Here is a 22,174-nt window from a genome sequence, read left to right on the forward strand (position 1 = left end):
GAGGAGAAATACACATAACGTAACACCTTAGAAGATTTAGTTTAGATGTGTCCTACTGGCCAGAAGATTTGATGAAGGGCAGTGAGGTTGTGACGTCATTTGTGGACATATTTGTTGTATTATAGGTATAAGTGGCAAACAGAAAGGCAGCACTACCACAGAGACTTGGAGCAGGCCGAAGCCTTCATTCCTCCCGGAGAATCTATCAAAGACCTCATCCACCAGTCTCAGAGCTCAGGCAGTGGCTCTGGGCTCCCCCTGCTGGTGAGCAGCATTAAATGCACCCGATCGTTATAAACCTATAGCACTGGGATCTGCTACTGCACAATACTGTTTTTACACTGAAGGCTTTCTGTCGCTATGCTCAGGTGCAGCGTACCATTGCCAAGCAGATCCAGACGGTGCGTTTGATTGGGAAAGGCCGCTGTGGTGAGGTGTGGTTGGCCCGCTGGAGGGGGGAGAAGGTGGCGGTGAAAGTGTTCTGCACTCGTGAAGAGGCCAGCTGGTTCAGAGAGACCGAGATCTACCAGACCGTGCTTATGAGACATGAAAACATTTTGTGTAGGTGTAGCCAATAAATTATTGATTCAGATACCCTTCATTTATAATCAGAATTTAGGCTGATGAAAAGTTATTATAAGAAGAAATAGTCATTTAAAGGAATGTGGTTTAGCATTGGCACAGGTGTGAAAATCTTTATGACCAGTGAATCATAGTTTGTTTTGTCGCACATAATGTGAGCTGACAGACATGACCTAATGTCTCATTGTCTTTAAGCTGGTCATAAATCCACATTATATGGCTCTTGTCTAATCGTATATCTTACTGATTGTCCCCAACAGGCTTTATAGCAGCAGATATAAACGGTACAGGAGCCTCCTCCCAGATGTACCTCATCACGTACTACCATGAAAACGGTTCTCTGTACGACTACCTGAAGTTCACCACCCTGGACACACAGGCCTTGCTGAAACTCGCCTACTCTGCAGCATGCGGTCTGTGCCACCTTCACACCGAGATCGATGGCACACATGGCAAACCAGCCATCGCTCACCGGGATCTGAAGAGCAAGAACATCCTGGTCAAGAGAAACGGCACCTGCTGCATCGCCGACCTGGGATTGGCTGTCAAATTTAACAGGTTCTTTATTCATCCACTTTCTGCCCCGCATAGTGAAGGTTTTGAGTCAGAAGTCGGCACTGGTCTAAAACACACAGGCTTTAAATAAATCCATGGTGGTCCAATGGTATCATAGATTGAGCTTAACAACGGATATGCCACAGGCAGTAATTATCTACCCGATGCCAAATAATTACGAGACACTTTCTTGTAATAGTGATCTAAAAACGTGTGTAAAAGTTACGTTAAGCATATAACAGCATTGTTTGAGCATATTGTCCTTGGTAATATTTATCAATGACCAGTTGAGTAATTACTGAACATCTGTTCATTTTTAATCTAATCTTCAACTTTCTCTTGTCTCTCAGTGACAGTAATGAAGTCGACATCCCTCTGAGTACTCGTACAGGAACCCGGCGCTACATGGCCCCAGAGGTCCTCGACGAAAGTCTGTGTAAGAACCACTTTCACGCCTACGTCATGGCCGACATCTATAGTTACGGACTGGTCATGTGGGAGATGGCGAGGCGCTGCGTCACAGGAGGTACTGATTTTAATGGAATTTGCTGAAGCTAGAGATCTCTTTACAAAAAGAAAGTGTAATGGACACACGTGCAACGCTGCACCCGATAAGTGTTTTATTAATACCTTGTTCTTGCTCTGTAAAAAAAACACGTTCATTACATTAGTAGATGTTTTACAGATGAGAAAATTGGTCTGTATCAGGACCAAAAAGTTCCTGGAACAATAAACTTAAGACCTATCATCACCCCTGGTTCAATAAGAGTGAACTGGTTATAGATGTATTATAACTAGTTAGTTAATGGAAGGAAATTGTATTGCAAATGCAGTTAACAGTTAAACTATAAATTGTTGGTGTTATTCACTAATTAATTAAAACAAATATAAAGAGCATTTTAGGTTTAACAGCAATAACTGGTCTTTTTATTGGGTCATGTCAGACCACCCTGGTGCTGATTATTTTTCAGCATGTGCCCAATGTATGATGTCATAAGGCTTCATTCTTACTTGTTAAAAGAACAAAAATTACGCACTGTGAAAGGCTTAAACCCAAGGAATTACCCAAGTAAACACTGTACTTCTCTTCCCTTTTTCAGGGATAGTTGAGGAGTACCAGCTTCCGTATTATGACATGGTCCCCTCAGACCCTTCGTACGAAGACATGTTGCAGGTAGTGTGTGTGAAAGGCCTCCGGCCCACAGTGTCCAACAGGTGGAACAGCGACGAGGTGAGCGTTTAAAGTCTGCTTACTTGAGCAGGTCTTTTCTGTTCTCTTTCTGATTTAATGTTGATCTGATTTAATCATTACTCACACTGGAAATTATGCATCATTATATAAAATGCCTAAAAAATGTTTGAGACCTAAATGGTGATGAAGGCTTTTTTTTTTTTTATTTTCAGTGTTTGAGGGCTATGTTGAGGTTGATGTCAGAGTGCTGGGCCCACAATCCACAATCACGCCTCACTGGTCTACGAGTCAAGAAGACATTAGCTAAAATGGTGGAATTGCAGGACATCAAAATCTGAGCCATGTCCGAATTGAGCTTGTTTAACCAGGCCAGTCAGAGACAGGATCAAACAGAGACACGGGCTGAGAGAGATTAAACTCTTCGTGAACTTCCATGGCATCTTTGCTCCTTCCCTGCTTGACCTTTGGAGAGCACACAGAGCCAGTTTTTGTTGTTGTTGTTTTGTTTTTGTTTGCTTTCTGTGAAAGCTGTACGATCACAGGCTTTGAACAGATTCAGACTGCAGCTGTGAATCTTCTAGAAGTCTTGGGACGGACAATGCATTATACACCAAGCTACTTGTTTCTGTCTCAGCTGTGTATGTATTTGTCTGGGATGAACCTCAATTCCTGCCATACGGAAAAACATTTGTGACTTTTTGCCAAGCGCAATTATATATAGACTTGTAAATAAAATTGTAATGTTAGACTGCACAAGCTAAAAAATAAGAAATGTTCTAATAACACTTCAATCTTTAAAACTGTCATGAAAGAGTTCCCCGTGTATGTTAACACTTTAATGTAGATAGTGCATAGCAGTCAAAGAGTTCACACCGGCTGCTATTAGACTTGTATCAAGAAATGCTCTTCTACAACAAGTCTAAATTCTGTATTTTTCAGTATTTTAAGGGAATATTTAGATTTTTTTAATTTTTTATTTTCGTAAATTGCTGGGTTTTTTTTTTAGATGTCAGTCTCATGGAAAACTACAGGAATCCTTATATGGACTTACTGCTGGAATAATCAACCATAGATAGACCATAGATAGACCATGTGAACAGAAATACGAAAGAAAACACCAGCCTTAATTTACCTTTATTGGTTTCCGTGCCACTGAAAAAGCAGTGAACATCTATGACATGGGGTTTATACGTACAGGAAGTATGAACCAACAGCCCTCAGTTTAGTGCCAGACTAATATGCCTTGTCAAAGTTTGCCAACATTTCATGAAGTTATACAAAGGTACAATTACAGAAAAATAACTGATTTTGAAAAAAATTATAAAAATGGTCATAAAAATGCTCTTCAAAAAATACATTTGTTTTAAAAATATAAATAGGTAAAAGATGATTGGGATAACTCGAGAAAAACCAGTTCAATGCACAATGCAATAAAATATTACAGGAAACATTAGCTGTGTAAGCAACGTGTGCACTCTGTGGCTAGAAGAGGATATTTTGGAAAAGCAGAAAGTTTTTCTTGAATCATTATTATTATTAATTTGCTCACGAAAATTGAGCTGTGATTCGTGACACTTTAAAAAAAAAAATAATAATAATTTTTTTTTATTTTTTTTTTTAATAAACCTCAGTTTTTCCAATTAAAATGACACACTTTAACATAATGAACTAGCACCTCTAACATGATGTAGATATTTAAATGTTGCATTGCCCTGCCCTGTGCTAATAGAAGGTAACAGTTGGTATATAATTATTACACACCTTTTTACAGTAACTTCTGTTTGAATGGGTGCCTTATGAGTTTGCCAAGAAAATGCAATTACCATACATACGATATTTGTCCAATGTATTCATTTGAAGTAAATATTTACTATATGAATCCGTGTGCTTGTGGATCATTTGAAATGTGTGTGTGAGAAGTGTGTGAGCAGCATGCAGTAACAATGACCTAACTTTGGCAGTTGTGTTTTAAGTTGCAGCTGAAATGTACAGATAAATGGTAAGTAATTTCACTGAAGTAGTATATCTATTCTCACACATACTGTACACACACACACACACAGAGTCTAAGCCTGGAAAGGTCTCATAGTATTGATTTTCAATTACATCGAAATACAGAAGATTCTGAAGCTGCCCAAGATGCTGCTTGTAACTAATCAGTGATCAGGAGAAATGAAAAAGTGCTGTATTGAAAATCAAGAATCAAGCTTGTTCATTTGTTCATTCCAGTGCAGTGTGTGTTTTACTCTCAGAGGTGACCGTGTGCTCATGTGGTCTGTTGGAGCAGCAGTCCGGTGAAGGTGTTCTCCTGCTTCAATGTTCCCTGCATTAGTTCTAGGTGGATCTCTTCACCCTGTTGCAGATGTATCAGGCAATGACGAGTAACAGGTTCTGATGGCTCTCTCATGTTCTGATACACTGACGCTGCCACTTTCTCTCCTCTCTTCAGCTGGGCTAAAGATGGCCCAGGCCCAAAGTCCAGTGTCAACACGAACAGGTAAACCCCTGTGGTAGGCGCCCGGAACATGCCCGTTTCAGGTGAGTATGTTTGCCCGTGGTTTATCGACGTGGATTTAAACACGACAGTACCAGGTGTGTTAACACCGTCTCTGCTGCTGACTGCAAACATGAGTGTGTTCTCCAGAAGCTTATTGTGTACTAAAACAAGAAACAGAACAGACTGATTTGCTATGGATGTTCGGGCTTAAATGTAAATGTGCAGTGTGACAGCATTCAGGCAGTGTGTTTAAATTCATGTCATGTCATCTTCCTTCCAGCATGCAAACTTCCAGCTTGCTTACTAGGAATTGCTTTGGAGCTGTCTGAGTTGCCACAAAGCTGCATTGTGCCAGTCTATAGTTAAAAGCTTTACACACATCAAAATTTATTGAATTGCATCAAATAACAAGGTATTTAAATGGCACCTACATAAGCTGTTAAATAGCTGTTACGTTTCCTTCAAGTTGACATAACACATGACATGATACTGTTATGACACTCCCCAGGCTGAAATGCTTTAGACCATCATGACTTTGTGGCTCAGTGCACTTCTGATATGTTGGTAACGCAATGTTAATAAGGCAATATCAATATGTAAGGCAATGTCATGTTTTTATTCCTGTTTAAGAATGCTTATAGCATTTGTTAGAGATAGTTATTCATTATTATGCATTATGATGCTGAAAATGTGATAAATCCACAATGACACACTGCTGTGCATTTTCCCTGTCTTTATTATCTTTTCCCTGTGCTTTTCCCTGTCTATCTTCCCTCTCAGATAAATAGAGGATATTTTGACTTGAATTTCTTGACACCGATGACACGACTTAAGTCGGATTTATGTCTCATCTTAGAACTTTTGGTTCAAGTCAACGTGTCACATATGACTCAGATGTTATGTCATCTACACATCAAAATGAAAACGCAAGCTTTTTAACTCTGGCTACCTGTATGAGTCAAATTTTATAAATGTCTATGAAGGCTTGTCGGTTCTCATGAGTTTTTGGTAACCCTTACGGAGCAACACACATTCCAGTTAAGCAAAGCGTTACGAAACATGCAGCCAGATTTTGTGTCTTAGGCTAACGTTCAGATTAAATTGTTGAGAGTTGTGATTAGCATTGCTAACAATTATATAGTTTGTATAAATAATAACCAGATTTCCATCTTCTGTTCTATCTTATTAAAAGTAGAGACAGCTGGACATTGCAGTTAGAACTGCTGTTCACTAGAGGGACACGTTGCAACAGGATAAATAAAAAACATGCAACACTAGCAACATGTCTCAGACCATAAAAACAGACTATGTTTAAGCAACTTGTCTTGTTATATATATATATAGCAAGTTTATTGTAGTTTATAGTTTACAAGTTTATAGTTTATAAGTATATATATATATATATATATATATGTGTGTGTGTATATGTATATATAAATGTATATATATATATATAAACATTATATATACATATACACATATACATATATATATATATATATATATATATATATATATATATATATATATATATATATATATATATATATATATACATATATATACACACACATATATATATATATATATATATATATATATATTTATATTTACATTTATATATACATATATATATATACATATATATATATATATGTATATATATATATACATATATATATACAAACATACATATATATGTGTATATATATATATATATATATTTATATTTACATTTATATATATATATATATATATATATATATATATATATATATATATATATATATATATATATATATATATATATATATACAAACATACATATATATGTATATATATATGTATGTATATATATATATATATATATATATATATATATATATATATATATATATATATATATATATATATATATATATATATATATACACACATACATACATACATACATACATACATACATACATACATACATACATACATACATACATACATATATGTATGTATACATATATGTATGTATACATATATGTATGTATACATATATGTATGTATATATATATGTATGTATATATATATGTATGTATATATATATATATATATATATATATATATATATGTATGTATATATATATATATATATATATATATATATATATATATATATATATATATATATATATATATATATATATATATACACATATAGTTTTTGTCTGAGAATATTATATTGCCAATTTTGGCAGGTATTTACCAAAACAGGCCATAAACAGATATTGCTGTTATCATGCCACCATGACAACACTATTGGTCATTTTCATGGCTGTAGAGTCTCAGGTTCTGTAGCGGTATTTCCCTCAGCTGCTGTTTTTCTTTGCTTGTGCTTAACGTTGAAAATGCTATATGACTTGTGTTGGTACAAAACTGGTTGAAACTGCCGTAAGTCGAAAGCTGGACAGATGATTTTCTGTCAAGTCCCAGATCACACACAAACATGACTCACTGTCCACAGAATCAAGATTTTACATTGAATATTTTAGTCCCTTGGCCTACATTTGATTTAAAAACCTGTATATAAAATATCAGGCTTTTGTCTTCAATCATGTAGAGCTTTTGTTAACATGTGACCTGTTAGATTTCACTTGTTCATTATTTCTGACATTTGTGCTCTTTCTGTATAAATGTCTTTTCTGTTTTTTATTTTTCAATTCGCTTTTATTTGTATATCCTTTTACTATGGACTTGGCTGCAAAGAGCTTTACAGGAATATAAAGCTTCTGAATAAAAATACTAAAGTTTGCAAATAAAATTTTAATTTCTCTCTAATGAGCAAGCCTGACACAAAGGTGGTTGAAACATCTGAGAAGATATGAGGAAGAAACCTTGTGAGGAAATAGACTCTATAGGGAACCCATTATAAATAATTTCCTTCCTATTTCTTACCTGCCGTTTGTAGCGAGGTATCCCGCTTGCTACGCTGTGCACTATGCTGTCTTTCTGCTCTCTTCTTTTGCTTCTTTCTTTGAAGTTTGGCTTCTTTTTTCTTCATTAATGCAAGCAAGTGATCCAAATTTACTGTTGCTTCAGATGCTGATAGACCATCAGTATTACTAAAAATTCTACTAAAAAGCCTGAGATGATCATCAAGGCTCTTGTGCACACTGGACAACTCGGCTTGTAGTTTTTCCTCTACACCTTTGGAAGTGGTGTCTTTGGTACAGTCGCAGCAGGACAGGCATTGCTGATCTCTGAGCTTGATGACTTGTGCTTTGAGCTGTTCCACTGCTTTCTCCAATGCTAAGAAATCTTTGTATCCTGAAGGGTTCCCTGAGAAGTGCTCAGATTTCTGTTCCTTTTGTCTCCTTTTGAGATCCTCTGCGATCCAGTCTGCCAGCTCTGATGGTTCACCTGCAGTGGGGTCTTCGGAGTTAAGCATGGAGGCCAGGCTTTGGCTGTGTTTGTTAATCTGTTCCTGCAGGTCACTGATCATCATCTTCAGCGTAGGGATGGAGTGGGCCTTCTGGACTTGTGAGGACCATTCAGTAAACTCCAAAACCTCTTCACCGAGCAGGACCTCCAGCACACTGGAATGGCGTATGGCATCTTGCAACAGAGAGCTGAAAGAGTTGAAAAGATGTTTTATCTCACCAGATTTCTGACTGTCTTGTTGCTGTAGAGCTTCAATATCTGTCTGACTGCTTAAAACAGAGGTCTGCAGTGTTCTTAAGGTTTGTTGCAGTGTCCTGCGTTTCTCTTGCTCAAGTGCCAGCAGGTTCTGCACACTATGTAAACCCAATTTGATCTCTTCCACTGGTTGGCCCCAACCACCATTTTCCCAAATGTTCACCCTCTCTTCTGCTGCGCTGTCTAGAGCTAGCCTGTTTTCATTTGCAATTACTGATATATTAGCTACTGCCAGCTTCAAATGACCCACAGATTTGCTGAGGCCGCTGCAGTCACAGTCTCTGCTACCGATGCTTATGTTTTTAGAGAATTGGATGAATAAATGGTCCAGGTCCTCCTCCAGTTCCTGGACTGTACTTTGGAGAAGGGTGACATTGTTTGACAGCTCATCAGTACTCTTTCCTACTGCCTCCTTTGCTGCATCCACTTCAAGGAAAGCCTCAATGTATCTGTCCTCATTCTTGCGATCATTCTTGGTTACACGTTCTTCTAAGGCCTTCCAGCCCGTTTGCAACTGTTCTATCGTCCGAGTTGCTCGGACGTGGTCTTCGTTTAGGATACTGAGCTGCACAGTATTATTGACCACCTTATTGTCCAGACGATTAATGGCCTCCCAGACTGCTGTGTCCTCCTGAGGTTGTCTCTCAGGACTTGGCATTTGACTTACAAGTCTCAAAACCCTCTGGAACTCCTCCTCCAGCTGCTCTTGCTTGTCTTTTACCTCTGATAGTGAGGAGTTCATGGAATGAAGGCTCGTCTATGAAACAACAAAAAATCCTGTCAGAAGAACATATTTAAAAAAAAACAGGCAATAAATTATATTATATTTCTCTAATATTGTTGAGAAAGTCCAAGAATGGGACATAAAAAAGCATAAGAACATAAGAACATTTCTTATGGGACATAAGAAAGAACTCTGGATTTAGGAAATAAAAAATTCCTGTGTGACAATTTATAGACATTATACAGAGCACACAATCTAATTTTACAATGTTAGTATTTTTACTGATCTAATCTACACATGGTCCACTTTTTTATGCAGTATCTAATCAACCAATCATCTGCCAGCAGTGCAAAAAAAATCATCAGGTTTGGCAGCATGAATGTTGGTACCAGATGAGTTGGTGTGAGGAGTGCAGAAACTCAATGGGGTTTTTACACCCAACTCTAGAGATTACACAGAAAGGTGTGGGAAATACTGAGCGACAGACATTTCTCTTAACAACCAAGCATTTCTACCCACAGAAGTCAGAACAGACTTGTTATAGCGAATCAAATAAGTACATATAAGTGTGATCAGCTGAAAAGATTCTCAGCATAAACTATACATCAAAATTGAGGAGGATGAGCTGCAACAGCAGAAGATCCACTCGTTTCAGTGAAGAACAGGAATCTGAGGCTGTGCACACCATCTTAAATACTGAACAGCTGAAGATAAAAAAAAAAGCTGCTTTTCTTTCTTTCTCTCTCTCTGTCTTTCTTTCTGCCACATGATTGGCTGATTAGATAACTGCATGGATGTACAAGTGTTGCTAATGAAGTCAATAATGACTGTATACTTCTAATACATATTTCTATTAAAATACACTGACACAATTAATATATATATATTACAATAATTATTCAACTATATTCTCCCACTACATCCTGACCTGTAGCATCTTCTGGTTGCGTTTGTGCTGGACATCCATGCCAGCCTTCAGATTGGTGAGGTTGTAGTGCAGCATGGCCTGCTGTGCATGTAGCTTTTCTTCCATCTCATCACGCTGAAGGTCAAGTTGCATAGTCAGTTCCTCCACTTGTTGCAAGGTCTCTGTCTTTGCCTCATGTTGCTTTAACTCCTCACCTATTCCACTTCCTGCTGTTTTGGACTCTCCCTGTAACATTTGGTCAAGTTGCAGCTGGGTCATGTCCCTCTGTAAGTCCTGCACCTCTTCAGACAGGCGTGCTAGTGTCAGGTTGAAGCTGTCAAATATTGGCTGTAGATGAGACATCATGACATCCTTTAAATAATGGATGGGTACAAGTCCAGAATTTGGGTGATGCTTCTCTGTTGGAGAACCTCCATGACCATTATCCACACTGTAGTGTGCTGCAATAAGAAACAACGTCTAAGAATTCACTCAGCAACCTCAATAGCATCAATAGTCCAGCTCCTGGTTTTGAGCCTAAAAAAAGCATTTGCTAGCAATCGAGTTTGAGATCAGATACGGAATGCAAAACCACTGCTTTGTAAAAACAGTTACTGGCATTTAACCATCATGAAAATTCATTATGTATCACATAATAAAGCTATTAGAGGCAAAGGAAAATTCACCAAAAGTTCATATGATTTTTTAGTTACAGTTAAATGCCAGCAAATGAATCTGTTCTGAAATACAGCTGCCAAAACAGTGATTTTATCTCCATGGTATTTCATGCAAGAATAATTTCACACTCTGAGTCTTCCAGAGGTCATCCCACAACCTTAGACCGATGAGGTGAAATGAGAAGTTAAATTTTATGGGCATGAGTGTTTGTTTATTCAGTCATGCAAAAAATAGTGATCTACCCTCCAGGGAGTGGGGCAATGGGTCCTGCGGTGGATTCCATATTTTTAAGTCCTGTCATTCTCATATCTGGACAGACTCATTCGCCCAACCAGCAGCATTTCCTTTCACATTAAAGTGTCATGCATCTGACAGGGAAGTGTTTGTCAGCCAGTGGGTATTTTCTAATTTAAGTGAATTACAACTCAGCATAAGAGGAAATCCCCTGTTCCCAATCAGAGACTAGGCATTTCCCATAGAGTGTAGCAGTCTGGCCACTGCAACACACACACACACACACGTACACACACACATACTATAGAAGTGTGGGTATGAATATCTATAGTTACAGTGAGGTAGAACGGTATGTTTACAAAAGTATCGGATAATGGCAAATAAACCGGACTTTTGTGATACTGGCTCTATTTTTGTCTGTCTTTCAATTAGAATATGGGATATTGTCATATATTTAGCTTTTGCCCTAATATGTATTTTTAATAAATGGTTATCAGTAAGAGAAAATCGTATGATTTTTTTTTTTTACTTTCTGTAACACAAAGTTTCTTTCTATTTTCACATAGTATAAATAAATCCCTTCTGTAGTCCAATAAAAAGAAAGCTCCAAATAATTACAACAAAGTCAGATTTTTCTAAATTTGGCATATGACAAACTCTTCTCTACCCAGCTATGTTTTTTTTCATAAGGGCCTTCATTGGATTCCTAGTAATCTTCAGACAGGTTTAATCCAACCTCAGACATATTCTGGTAGCAAATCTGGTAACTACTTTTTTTTGCACTGTTACTCTCCCATTCTGCATAAGTGCATCTATACCATTACATCATGCCTTTGGCTGCTCTGGAAATGCTCTCACAGCTTATCCTATATTTGAGGATGGAACATATTTTCATTCTATATCGCAGCCTGCATATCAATTACACCCCATTACATCATTCTCTATGTACAATACATTTAGAGACTTTTTTTCCCAGAGAAAGAGCGGATATCCTGGGCAGGAAGCTGCCGTGAGAGGGAGACAGTGAGCAGGAGGAGGCACTAAACAAGGCACCAAAACGTGTACTGACTTCTGCAGGAACTCTGTGTCTGTAAGGATATACAGGAAACAGGCTGTAGACCAGACACTCTATGATCAAAAGTATACAACAGGACAATGCTAACAACTATAAGCCTTTAGTGATCGTATGTTTGTAGCTACTATTGATCAAGACAAGCTGAGATCATTTGCATTGTTATTAAAGGGCTAGTTAAAGTGATATCCTATACATTTCATTTGTATCAGTCTATCGAAAAACAGTATTTTTCTCTGTAATCATCCATTAATAGCCAATACATTTTGACCACCTCTAAGTTTGACGATTCTGCTGGATGTTCTGATGATCACCAGGCACAAAGGGAAATCATGCTGGTGAACTGTACTGTTCACTTTCATCATCTCCAGCTGTTATCAGATAAAAACCTTCAGCTAGCTTATTTTCATTTTGGAAGTTTCAACATTTTTATGTAACCTCACTGAATATGAGAAGGATAAAGCCAAAAGTTCATCCTTGTCTGAATGTCCACCATGTATTCAGTCACGTTATGACAGTAAAATGCTCTGAGTTGTATTTCCTTGAGTCCATGTTTAGATCAGTGTGTTTAATGAATCTAAAAGCTTGCTTCAAATCCAATGCCCTAAAATGTTTGAACCCTGATATTACCTGTCTAAGGAAATTAAAGGATTCTACATGAAACCATTAAGGAAGATTTCACATTCAGGAACGGTTCCATGCAGCAGGCAGCTTTAATGGAGTTTTATATGTTGTGAAAAGAAAACTGGTTTCTTCTTCGACTTCCCCAAACATCATGCTAAGTGTCATGTTTGACATGATACTGGACTCTATATGCTAACTTACACTTGTGCATAGTGCCCTGTAAAAGACTGGTGTCAAACTGGTGAGCAATTATTTGAGCGATTATAGATAATACTTACTGCAAGTTATTTTTCCTGACCTTGAGTTCTAATAAGATACTGAATAATTGGTGTGTTTACATTTGCCCATGTGGGAACTAAATACTGAATGCTTAATTTTAGATAATCTTAAAATAAGGAGTTAGTGAAAATCAGATAATACTTAGTCTTGATGTACACTACAGTATATGGTCACATACTCATGTGATTCTTCCCCAAACTGTTGCCACAGAGTTGTACACACACGCAATTGTCCAGGAATGTCTTTGTATGCTATAGTGTTAAAATTTCCCTTCACTAGAACTAAATTGCCCCAAACCGGATTCATCATGACTTTGCCCCTGTGTACTAACCAAGATCCATAAAATATGGAAGAAAATGGTTTGCCAAGATTGGTGTGAAAGAACTCTGGTGTCCTGCACAGAGCCCTAACCTCAACCTCACTGAACACTTTGAGATGAACTGGAACACTGACTGCTCACCAGAGCGTCTCACTTGACATTAGTGCCTGACCTCGCTAATGTGCATGAGTAAGTCCAAATCCCCACAAACCACATACCAAAATATAGTAGAAAGCCTTCCTAGAGGAGTGGAGTCTGTTGGATCAGTAATTGGGCATCAGCTCTATGTTAATACCTATGGATTCGGCATGAACACACATAGAGTAGGTGTGATGGTCAGGTGTCCAAATACTTTTTTCCATCAGTGATCTGTCAGATTAATAGATATTCAGAGCAAGTAACAAATAAACCAGCAAAATTTTATTTCTTGCACTTGAATCTTAAGATAATGCCCTTTCTAACTTTTGGCCTTTCAGAGTCCCTTGGGAACTTTTAAACATGTCTACTTGAAATATGTCCTAAATATAATATAATTTTAATCTATCTCTTACCACCTTTCTCATAGTGAGGCTCATGACCAGTGTGTGAGCTTGGAGGGTAGTCTTGTCTGTGCTGTTTATCCGTTTGTTTCTCCTCAGACATCAGGGACTCGATTAGTGAGCGTTTGGTCTTTTGATGGTCGTTCTGCTTCTTGTGGGTAATCCATTCATTTCCTGAGGAGAATACAAGCAGCTTGCTAGCTTAGTAGAATATCTGAAAAGTTGCAATTATTTTCACTTTCACTAGAACTTTGATGCCTTTCCCTATTTTACTTGGAAAACGAGATTCAGAATTATATTGTCACATGAGGAATTTCTTACCCTTCCTAATTCATTAACATTTCAAAGTTAGGCATGTCTGGAAAATGACATCAGTCTTGTTTGGATAAATAACATTACATTTTTGTCTTGTCTCGTCTTGATCTTTTTTTAAACAAAGTGTGTTCTGTAGAGATGGTGGGCAGTATTTTGGTGCATTCCATGACATCATAGTAAGCCTTTTGTTTTGCATGACTTACTGTATGCTGTATGGTAACATGCCAAAATCCTAGGCCTATTTTAGATCTGTGATATTTTCAATGCCCTGAAACATACTATTATTTGACTTTGTGTGCACTTTACTGGAGATGTTTCTGTTTTGGGTTCTCCAAAGGAGCAATGGCAGGCCAGTCACACACCCTACTCAGTGGCCTTGCTATAAGTCCTGGTCGAACTTGTTGTTCACACGCCCTTTTCCTTCTCCCATGTGGGTGATGACCTTCCCACAGTCAGCTAACGATCTGACTCATGCTTCATCGTTTCCTCACTTTGTTTTGCAGCAACTCGGACAGCCAATGGAGTAAGCAGGGCTCTCAGTAACATGTTTGCTTGAAGCAGGTAAACATGTAATAAATGGCAGGTTAAATCATGGACAAATACCTGTATCGCCAAGCTGAGAATCTCCTGACTCTGGGACATGGCCATTTTCCACTGGAGGACAAAAAGGAAAAAGGTGAATTGGTTTCCTGCCTAGGTTTTTTTGGAAACATGACCTTTTCCCATGGATTAACTAAAGGCTATATTTAAGGCCCCCCCCAAAAAAAAAATCTGGTCTAAATTAACTGATGAAAGATGAACTCCACATTGACTTTTGGAAGCATTCAGACAAGAACACGAGATTGTCTTGATGTGCATCCAGCATGTCATGACTTTATCTGTGCTACAGCAAAGTATTTTCAAAAATCTGTCAATATGCCGTTATCTTTTTTTATCTAGAGCAATAATCTAAAGAAAATTCATGATTCTCATAGAACTATTTAGTACCAGTATCCTCGCATGTATCTCCAGCATGACCAGGGCAACATCTCCACAAGAGCGCTGTGTGAATCATCTGCTTCTCTTTGTACACTAGCCGAGTAGACAGCTTGTACCTGCATTGCAAAAACGCAAATTTAGATTGTTGTTGTCATTTGTTCTTGAAGCATTTGGCATTAACACCATAAAAAGTTTTGTATCTCACTTACATGATCAGATGGCAGTCTGGCGTCCTGTTAGGACAGGGACTCTGGGACTTGATAACGTATTTCTCAGTGCCACAGGCCACTGGTTTGGTGACTACACGTTTATGCACAAATGTACACCAGTTTCTGCAAGAAAACAGCAGTAGAATTATTTAGATTAAGAAAGAAAGCCCTTGGATGTCAAGTGTGTGTGGTGCAGAGAGATGTATTACCTGGAATAAGATAAAGATAAACTAAGCCAGTGTAGTGACCTGAGTTAGGGGGTCACACTTCAGGGTGTAATGACCAAGCGAGCAGCACGATTCTGGATGAATATCAGGAAATTCAGATGCATTATTATGTTGGCTTTGTAGAAGTCAACATTCTGTTTTCCTATTTCAGCTTAGACAAAAATTTATAAAATTTAATGCGGCCTAGGGCTTTTGAGCCACATGCACCAAATTCGGATATGTTGTAGACCCTGGTCTGAAGTTTGTTGCTATTACTTTTCTAAGCGATCCGAGTACCGGTACTTCCGGTACCGGGTCTCAAAATGGCCTTTTTTCCCATAGACTCCCATTATAAAATTTGGAGGTTTATAACTCGGCAAGCTTTCGAACTATCTACTCCAAACTCTGCCAGCTCCTTTAGGGTGATACTCTGAACAAACTTTTAAATTGGTGCACCGACTGGCCTTTCGGTTGTGCCGCAGCCCTGCCTCCAAAATATGCAAAATCAAAAAACTTTTTACAACATGGACATGTGACATATCAAAATAATCAGCACAATGAGGGGAACTTCCTCAGGAGTATTTGGATGATGTCACATGCTGGTCTCCACTTCCCTCGAAATGTTTTGGCACCCTATCTTTCTGTCCACTTGCCTCCAAAAGTAACACTGACCCTTATGTCCACTCGCCTCCAAAAAGCACCGGCCTTTGCGAATACTTACCTCGTCAAAGCCAACATCACAGTTTGTCTCCACGAACTTTACAAATCTAGTTGGAAATTGGAGCTTGTGTCGGAATTGAGTTTCTGCAGGATCTGAAGTAAATATTATGTATAATATATGATGTGAGGAAAAATTCTGGAGGATCTGTGTGTGCTGTGTGGGCTTTAAGGATAGAATTCACAAGTTTTGTATTCTTGATTTAAATGTGTGATGACCTGGGAAAAGTTCTCATTTTATGCAACTGAGTGTTAAGGGTCTTGCTCAGGGGGCCAGCAGTGGCAGTTTAGTGGCATAGGGATTTGAACTTACAATCTTCCAAGCATTAGGTAAACATCTTAACCACTGAGCTACCATTACCAAAAGCATTTCTTTTCTTTTTCTCTTTTGTGATGTAGACATTCCACTATGTAAAAACATTTTCCCTGGCTACCACACACAGGTGACTCTAACTAGCTGTGACCTGTGCAATTAGGATAACTATGTACCAGTAGTACATGCTCACAGATTTCCAGGAAGATTCTCGGCCTGACTAGAAAAACAGCCTTTCATGCTTCTTGTCTAATGTCCAAAAACTTCATTGAGAAATCAGAATGGTACTGCCGAGGGGTTATTTCTCCACTTAGTGGAGGTCATTAGGGAGTTATCTGGCGTTCATCGTAAATTCTGGCTGCGGGTAATTTATGTTAGTTGAGATGGAAGTTCTGTCTTTTGATAAGCTGAGTGGAGGCTCTGTCATATCATAGATGTGTGAGCGTCTAAGTGCTGTGTGTACAAACCTCTTTTATTGATGTGTTTACAGTGAGAGTAATGGGAGATGAGAATTAAGTAACAACTTGTTGTTTTTACTTGTTCACTCCTCTCTGAGCACGAGAAAGCTAATATCCATTCTGTCATCATCAGCCAAATCCGCTGGTCCACTGTGGTTCCACTTGTTTTAAGTAGGACTCTAGTTCCTTCTCAAATGTTTTCTCATTTTTCTATGTGTGGGAGTGTGAGGAACTCAGACTAATCTTTGTGTCATATGTGTGTAGTTTAACAGCCATGTGTGACACTTTGTGTGCAATTGGACTCACTCTTGTGTTTGTTTGTTTTTTGATTGAACAACTGATTATTGCTAATTGTTACTCATTTAAAATCGAGCGAAATAATAACCATCTTGATTCTTCTTGCAACAGACACATTAAAATCTTTAATCAATAAGTATGCAATTAAGTATGTAACATGAAATTTCAAAGTTTTTTGAATAATCTTTCATTAAAACCTAATGACTTCATTTGAACTTGAATTTCACCTGAAATTCAATGTCACAACATAAAGCGATGAAGTCATTATATTGACCATATGTCCTCCTCCCTTTAGCCCTAAGAGAGAGAACTCTGAATTTACCAATTTTTACAAAGTCCAGCTATCCTGAATCTTTTTATTTTATTAGGAAAATCTGTTTAAGATGCGTAATGACCTCTAGCAGGGCAGCTTTAATCTCTGTAACACAGTACACCTGGACTTCATTGTCATTGTGTAATTGTTGATGTTTAAACCCTGAGAGGGATTTAATAATCATATGTACCTCCTTTACCCAATGACATGTTGGTTTATTCACCCGGGAGACATGAGGGAGATTTGAATGGAGACATATGGTCCCAGTCAAATCAGGAGCTACTTCTATAAGTAGCAGTCTATCCAGCAGGAAAACACTAGGAAAGTTTATCTTGGCAGCATTTTCTTGTTAAAAACTGTATGGGAAAAATGTTCCAGCAACGTTCGTTCTTCCTATACGTCTGATTATAAAGGACAATATAAGCAAGGACAATATACAGAAGTTTGTATAGTTTTTATTTGTATCTGATCTATATGTTTTGGCTTGACCCCCGAGAATGCTACTCTATATCCATGTGAGTCATTTCCTGCTGCTTGCTGTTGCTCTCATGGATATACTGTACATCGTCATAGGCATTGTGTTTCTGTCAGATCATCCTATTCTGGATGCATTGCTTCCTCACAGGAAGGAAGAGGATTTTGGTGTCTGTCTTTTAGATGTACCTACAAGCCTATGACCCTCATTTAGTCACTAAAAAAAACTTGACATCTAATCTGTAGTAACAGGCATTATACCTTCATAGGAGGATATCACAAGCCATAACGTGCACAGATCTCTTTTCCTGCCTGTGTCTTTACCTCTTAGTTATGTCATAAGGAAAAACGCATTTCACAATGTACTAGTATTTAAGCTTTTGTGTTACAATCTTGCCATTGTTTTGATCGCTGGCTAGAACAGATATCTACATCCTGGAGAGATAAAATCAGGTTGTTTTATTTTGTTGAACTCAATTGCTGCACATGATGATCTAATGTTGGTTTAACTACAAGATCAGTTAGACCTAGATGACCAACTGTGATATGTTCAGGCCTTGGTTAAGAAAATAAACTCCAAAAGGCTCTGTATAATGTTGGGGAAATGTATAGGGATGTAACTTTAAATGAAAGCAGATTAAATAAAGCCAGTGCAAGAAATTGAGGGAATGAAGCAGGGATTGGGAACATAGCAACAGGGCAAAAAAAAAGAGAAGGCAGACCAGAGTTCAATTTGGGGCAAACGAAAGGCAGAAGTGAAGTTTGAAGTTTGTGCAGTCAGGTTTGCCCAGTATTAGTATTCGATTTACCCGGTGCTCACCAAATTATTTGACCATTTCATTTCATTGGTGTATACTGTACCACCATGTTTTGACTTTTTCCCTCAGAAGCTGGAAGTCTTTTATTCACTTTTCCAATCCACTGGAAATGAAGAATGTGAATGTATTTGCACAAAAGTTACTACTTCCTCCCGCAGTCACCCAATAAAACCCTCCAATCTTTCACTGCAGTTTTTTGTAATTATGCTCTGCAATCCGCTGCCTCACTGTCCCCATCCTTTACTTTTTCATTCAGAGATTCCCATGCGTGCAAATACTGAACATCATGCTGAAAAGTCCCTTTCTCTCTGTCCCCATATGCCTGGACCTCCCCTGATCACATCTGTTCTTTAATAGGCTCTTCCTCAACAACACTTAACTTTTATTATAAACATTCAGTTTTCTGAAGGCAAATTTTGTTTCAAATTACACTCAGTGTGTTTCACTGCACTAGAAAGGCTTTAAAGTCTGAGACTATGCTTAGTTTGAAAATGATATATTGAAACTCAGACTGTAGTTTATTCAATATCGGGGCCAAAAATGCCTTCCTTTCAAAAACAGAGCCTTTTGCAATCACCTAGACCTTCTGCCATGGGGCCATCAACACTTAAAGATCTTGCTAGTTGTTAATCTTTGAGCTGGCATAGTCACTGACAGACATTATACACCAGGGAATATCCTATTTGTTTTTTAGCTCTCCAGCACAGGTCATGAACCATATGCCCTTAAATTTAAGCCTGCATTTCATTTCAAGGACACGTAGAAGGTCTTAATTTTTTGAACAGTGTCAAAGACATCCAAGTTGCTTGTCTTCTGATGAACTCTAAATGTAGCAGTTTTGCAAAAAGCCATTTGGGAGCACGCTGTGAGAAAGTCTGTCTTGTTACAGAGTGTTCAGTGACATGATGGATGTGCTCAAGTTATGATAGTGATGGTCTGCCAGAATCCAGAGTCTAGTGCTAAAAACCAGCAGCAACATGGTTCAAAACGTAAAGGAACCTGCTTGTTTTTTTGGAGTAGTGAGGATTGAATTGCTATTCATTAGCTTAAGTTAAGAGGAAACACATGCACTTCTGACACTCTTGGGATGCAGATTTTCTTTCATGTCTTAAGACCAAAGACCAAAACTGTCCCAGGCACAATTTTTCAAAACAGCTGTATTTAAGGAAACTTCAGCCAAGGCTTTGTGGGGGGGGTAATTTTAGATGCTAGTTGGAAAAGCTTGTAGCTTTTGTTTAATAAACTGTAAGCTTTTGTTTAGTTTCCCTGTCAGCCTAGCAGCAATTATAAGAGAGATCAAGAAGATTACTGTGTGCCTGTGCAGGGCAGAGTGAGAGGGTCAGACTGATGGAAGTGTTCTCAGAAGGCACCCATGATTTGCTTGTTTGTCCCTTGTTCTGTTTGTTTTTACAGCTCTGGCTTCTAGAATAGCAGTTCTAGAGCTAGCTGAGTGGTTCTCCAACCAAAACAAAGATCTGTAGCAGTATTTCCACCTTTTATGACCTACATCATAACAGATCACTCAGATAAATGTTTGTTTTCATTTTTTCTAATCTGCCCACTCTGAATTCTTTGTAAAAGCAACACATTGCTGCTTTTGTTAGCATGCATGCTTTGTAGCTTCAGGAATGAATTCTTTATATGAAAGAACTATGAATGAATGGTAGATACTTGCAAAAGAGTTCATCATTGTACACTTACCCTGTGCGCGTTGGATGGATATTGATATCTGCTGAACCACCTTCTGCATCCACAGATACATCCTCAGATGGAGACCCATGTTTGGGGTTAGAATGCCTATGCTCCAGTGGGTAATGGATAGTTTCAGAGACAACCGGACCTTGTTTTTGTGTTCCAGCACGGTCATGACCAGTTCCAAAATGTTTATATGGATTGCCATGATCCCAACCACTTTGGTGTTGGTTTAATTGCTCGTCCTCTCCATCTTTCAGCTCTTGGTCTCTGGGCCAAACTTCACACCGTGCTGCCAGCAACAGGCCCTGCAGGAACAGAAACACTTTCAGCACTATCATGTCTACACGGCTTCTCCAGTGTAAACACAAACACACGTGCCGTCTTTCCAGCATCTGGTGCCTCAGTCCGAGCAATAGATACTTTAAAGCTGTTGCTGTTTGGACACACCTCCCACATCTCAAAAATCTTTTTCTTTTTTTTTTTTTTTTTTTGTAACCTCCTGCCTCCTGTCAGGCCCCAATGTGTACTCCTCCACATCCCCTTTCCTCTCCTTTGCTCTCCTCCTCCTCCTTCTAATGGTTTCAAAGTCCTGCAACAATCCACGGAAATGAACCTCCCACCAACCCACCTCCCCTGGAAAGGTCAGAGAACTTGAAACAATGCAACTGAGCTGGTTTCATTCCTGCAGCCTGTCTTTTTCCCCATAATCAACACACACATGGTGGACTGCTGGGCCAATGAGGAAACAGGTCATTTCTCTTGGCAGTTCAATAACATTTCTGTCCTCATCACTTCTCCTCTGCTCCAATCTGGCTAGGATCAGGAAAAAGATGTTGAGAGACAAGTGCAGGATTGGACATTTAGTAATGTTGAGATATGTACAGTACTACAGGTAGGTATAGAGGCAATGTCATGTAAATGCAGTATTTTATTGAGTCTGGTTGTGTGTTTTAGTGTGGGGTAAAAGGTTAGAAGACAATCAAGCTTATTTTGCAGTATAGAGTAAAGTGAAAGTGGTTGCTTACTTTCATTATGATTCAGGAAGTAACTGTATAGGTATTTTAGTTGTTATGCACTAGTTGACACAGAAACATGTTTTCGGTTATTTCCCACAGTCCATGACTATATCAGCTTTACCCTGTGACTGTGTACTTTGGCCTGCATTACATTTTCCGAAGAGATAAACACACCAAAATAAGGAGCATTATTTCGGAGTGATTTCCATAAAAAATGTTAACATCTTTTTAACATGGACTATTAAATGGCTTTAAAGGAACCCTTCACTCATTTTTGTCACTTTCTGTAACCTCTTCTATCCTGCTCTGTGGATCTGTAATGTGGGGATATGATCTGGATAAGAGACCAAGAGTTAAAATTCAGGATTTCTTGATTTCTGATAATAGCTTTACATTACATTTGCTTTTATTCTAAGCTATTTACAGTTGTGTAGTTGAGCGTTAAGTCTCCTGCTCATTGGAAGTTACATGGATTC

General features: G+C 38.3%; 2 protein-coding genes across 5 annotated transcripts in view; one reads left to right on the forward strand and one right to left on the reverse strand.

The window, feature by feature from the left end:
* Window positions 1–4,208, forward strand: part of bmpr1aa (bone morphogenetic protein receptor, type IAa) — a 25,856-nt gene extending 21,648 nt beyond the window's left edge. For both annotated transcript variants that reach the window (XM_060872853.1, XM_060872854.1), the window contains exons 8-13: window positions 126–264; window positions 369–561; window positions 843–1,140; window positions 1,488–1,663; window positions 2,238–2,368; window positions 2,542–4,208. In XM_060872853.1, the coding sequence (XP_060728836.1) occupies window positions 126–264; window positions 369–561; window positions 843–1,140; window positions 1,488–1,663; window positions 2,238–2,368; window positions 2,542–2,667 (1,063 nt within the window). In that variant the 3' untranslated portion in view covers window positions 2,668–4,208. The remainder of the gene's footprint in view (window positions 1–125; window positions 265–368; window positions 562–842; window positions 1,141–1,487; window positions 1,664–2,237; window positions 2,369–2,541) is intronic.
* mmrn2a (multimerin 2a) lies at window positions 3,447–21,116 on the reverse strand. Of its 3 annotated transcripts, none has more exons than XM_060872851.1 (8): window positions 20,689–21,116; window positions 15,392–15,514; window positions 15,192–15,298; window positions 14,808–14,858; window positions 13,905–14,063; window positions 10,166–10,605; window positions 7,773–9,270; window positions 3,447–4,987 (listed from the first exon to the last, which is right to left on the reverse strand). In XM_060872851.1, the coding sequence occupies exons 1-8, from the start codon at window positions 21,072–21,074 to the stop codon at window positions 4,596–4,598; spliced, it is 3,156 nt and encodes a 1,051-aa protein (XP_060728834.1). In that variant the 5' UTR covers window positions 21,075–21,116; the 3' UTR covers window positions 3,447–4,595. The 3 variants fall into 3 exon arrangements, with proteins under 3 accessions (XP_060728834.1, XP_060728833.1, XP_060728835.1); XM_060872850.1 differs by having other exon boundaries at window positions 13,902–14,063; XM_060872852.1 differs by lacking the exon at window positions 13,905–14,063.
* Window positions 21,117–22,174: the final 1,058 nt, after the last annotated feature.

Source organism: Tachysurus vachellii, chromosome 6 (genome assembly GCF_030014155.1).
Source record: "Tachysurus vachellii isolate PV-2020 chromosome 6, HZAU_Pvac_v1, whole genome shotgun sequence".
Lineage (NCBI taxonomy): Eukaryota > Metazoa > Chordata > Actinopteri > Siluriformes > Bagridae > Tachysurus > Tachysurus vachellii.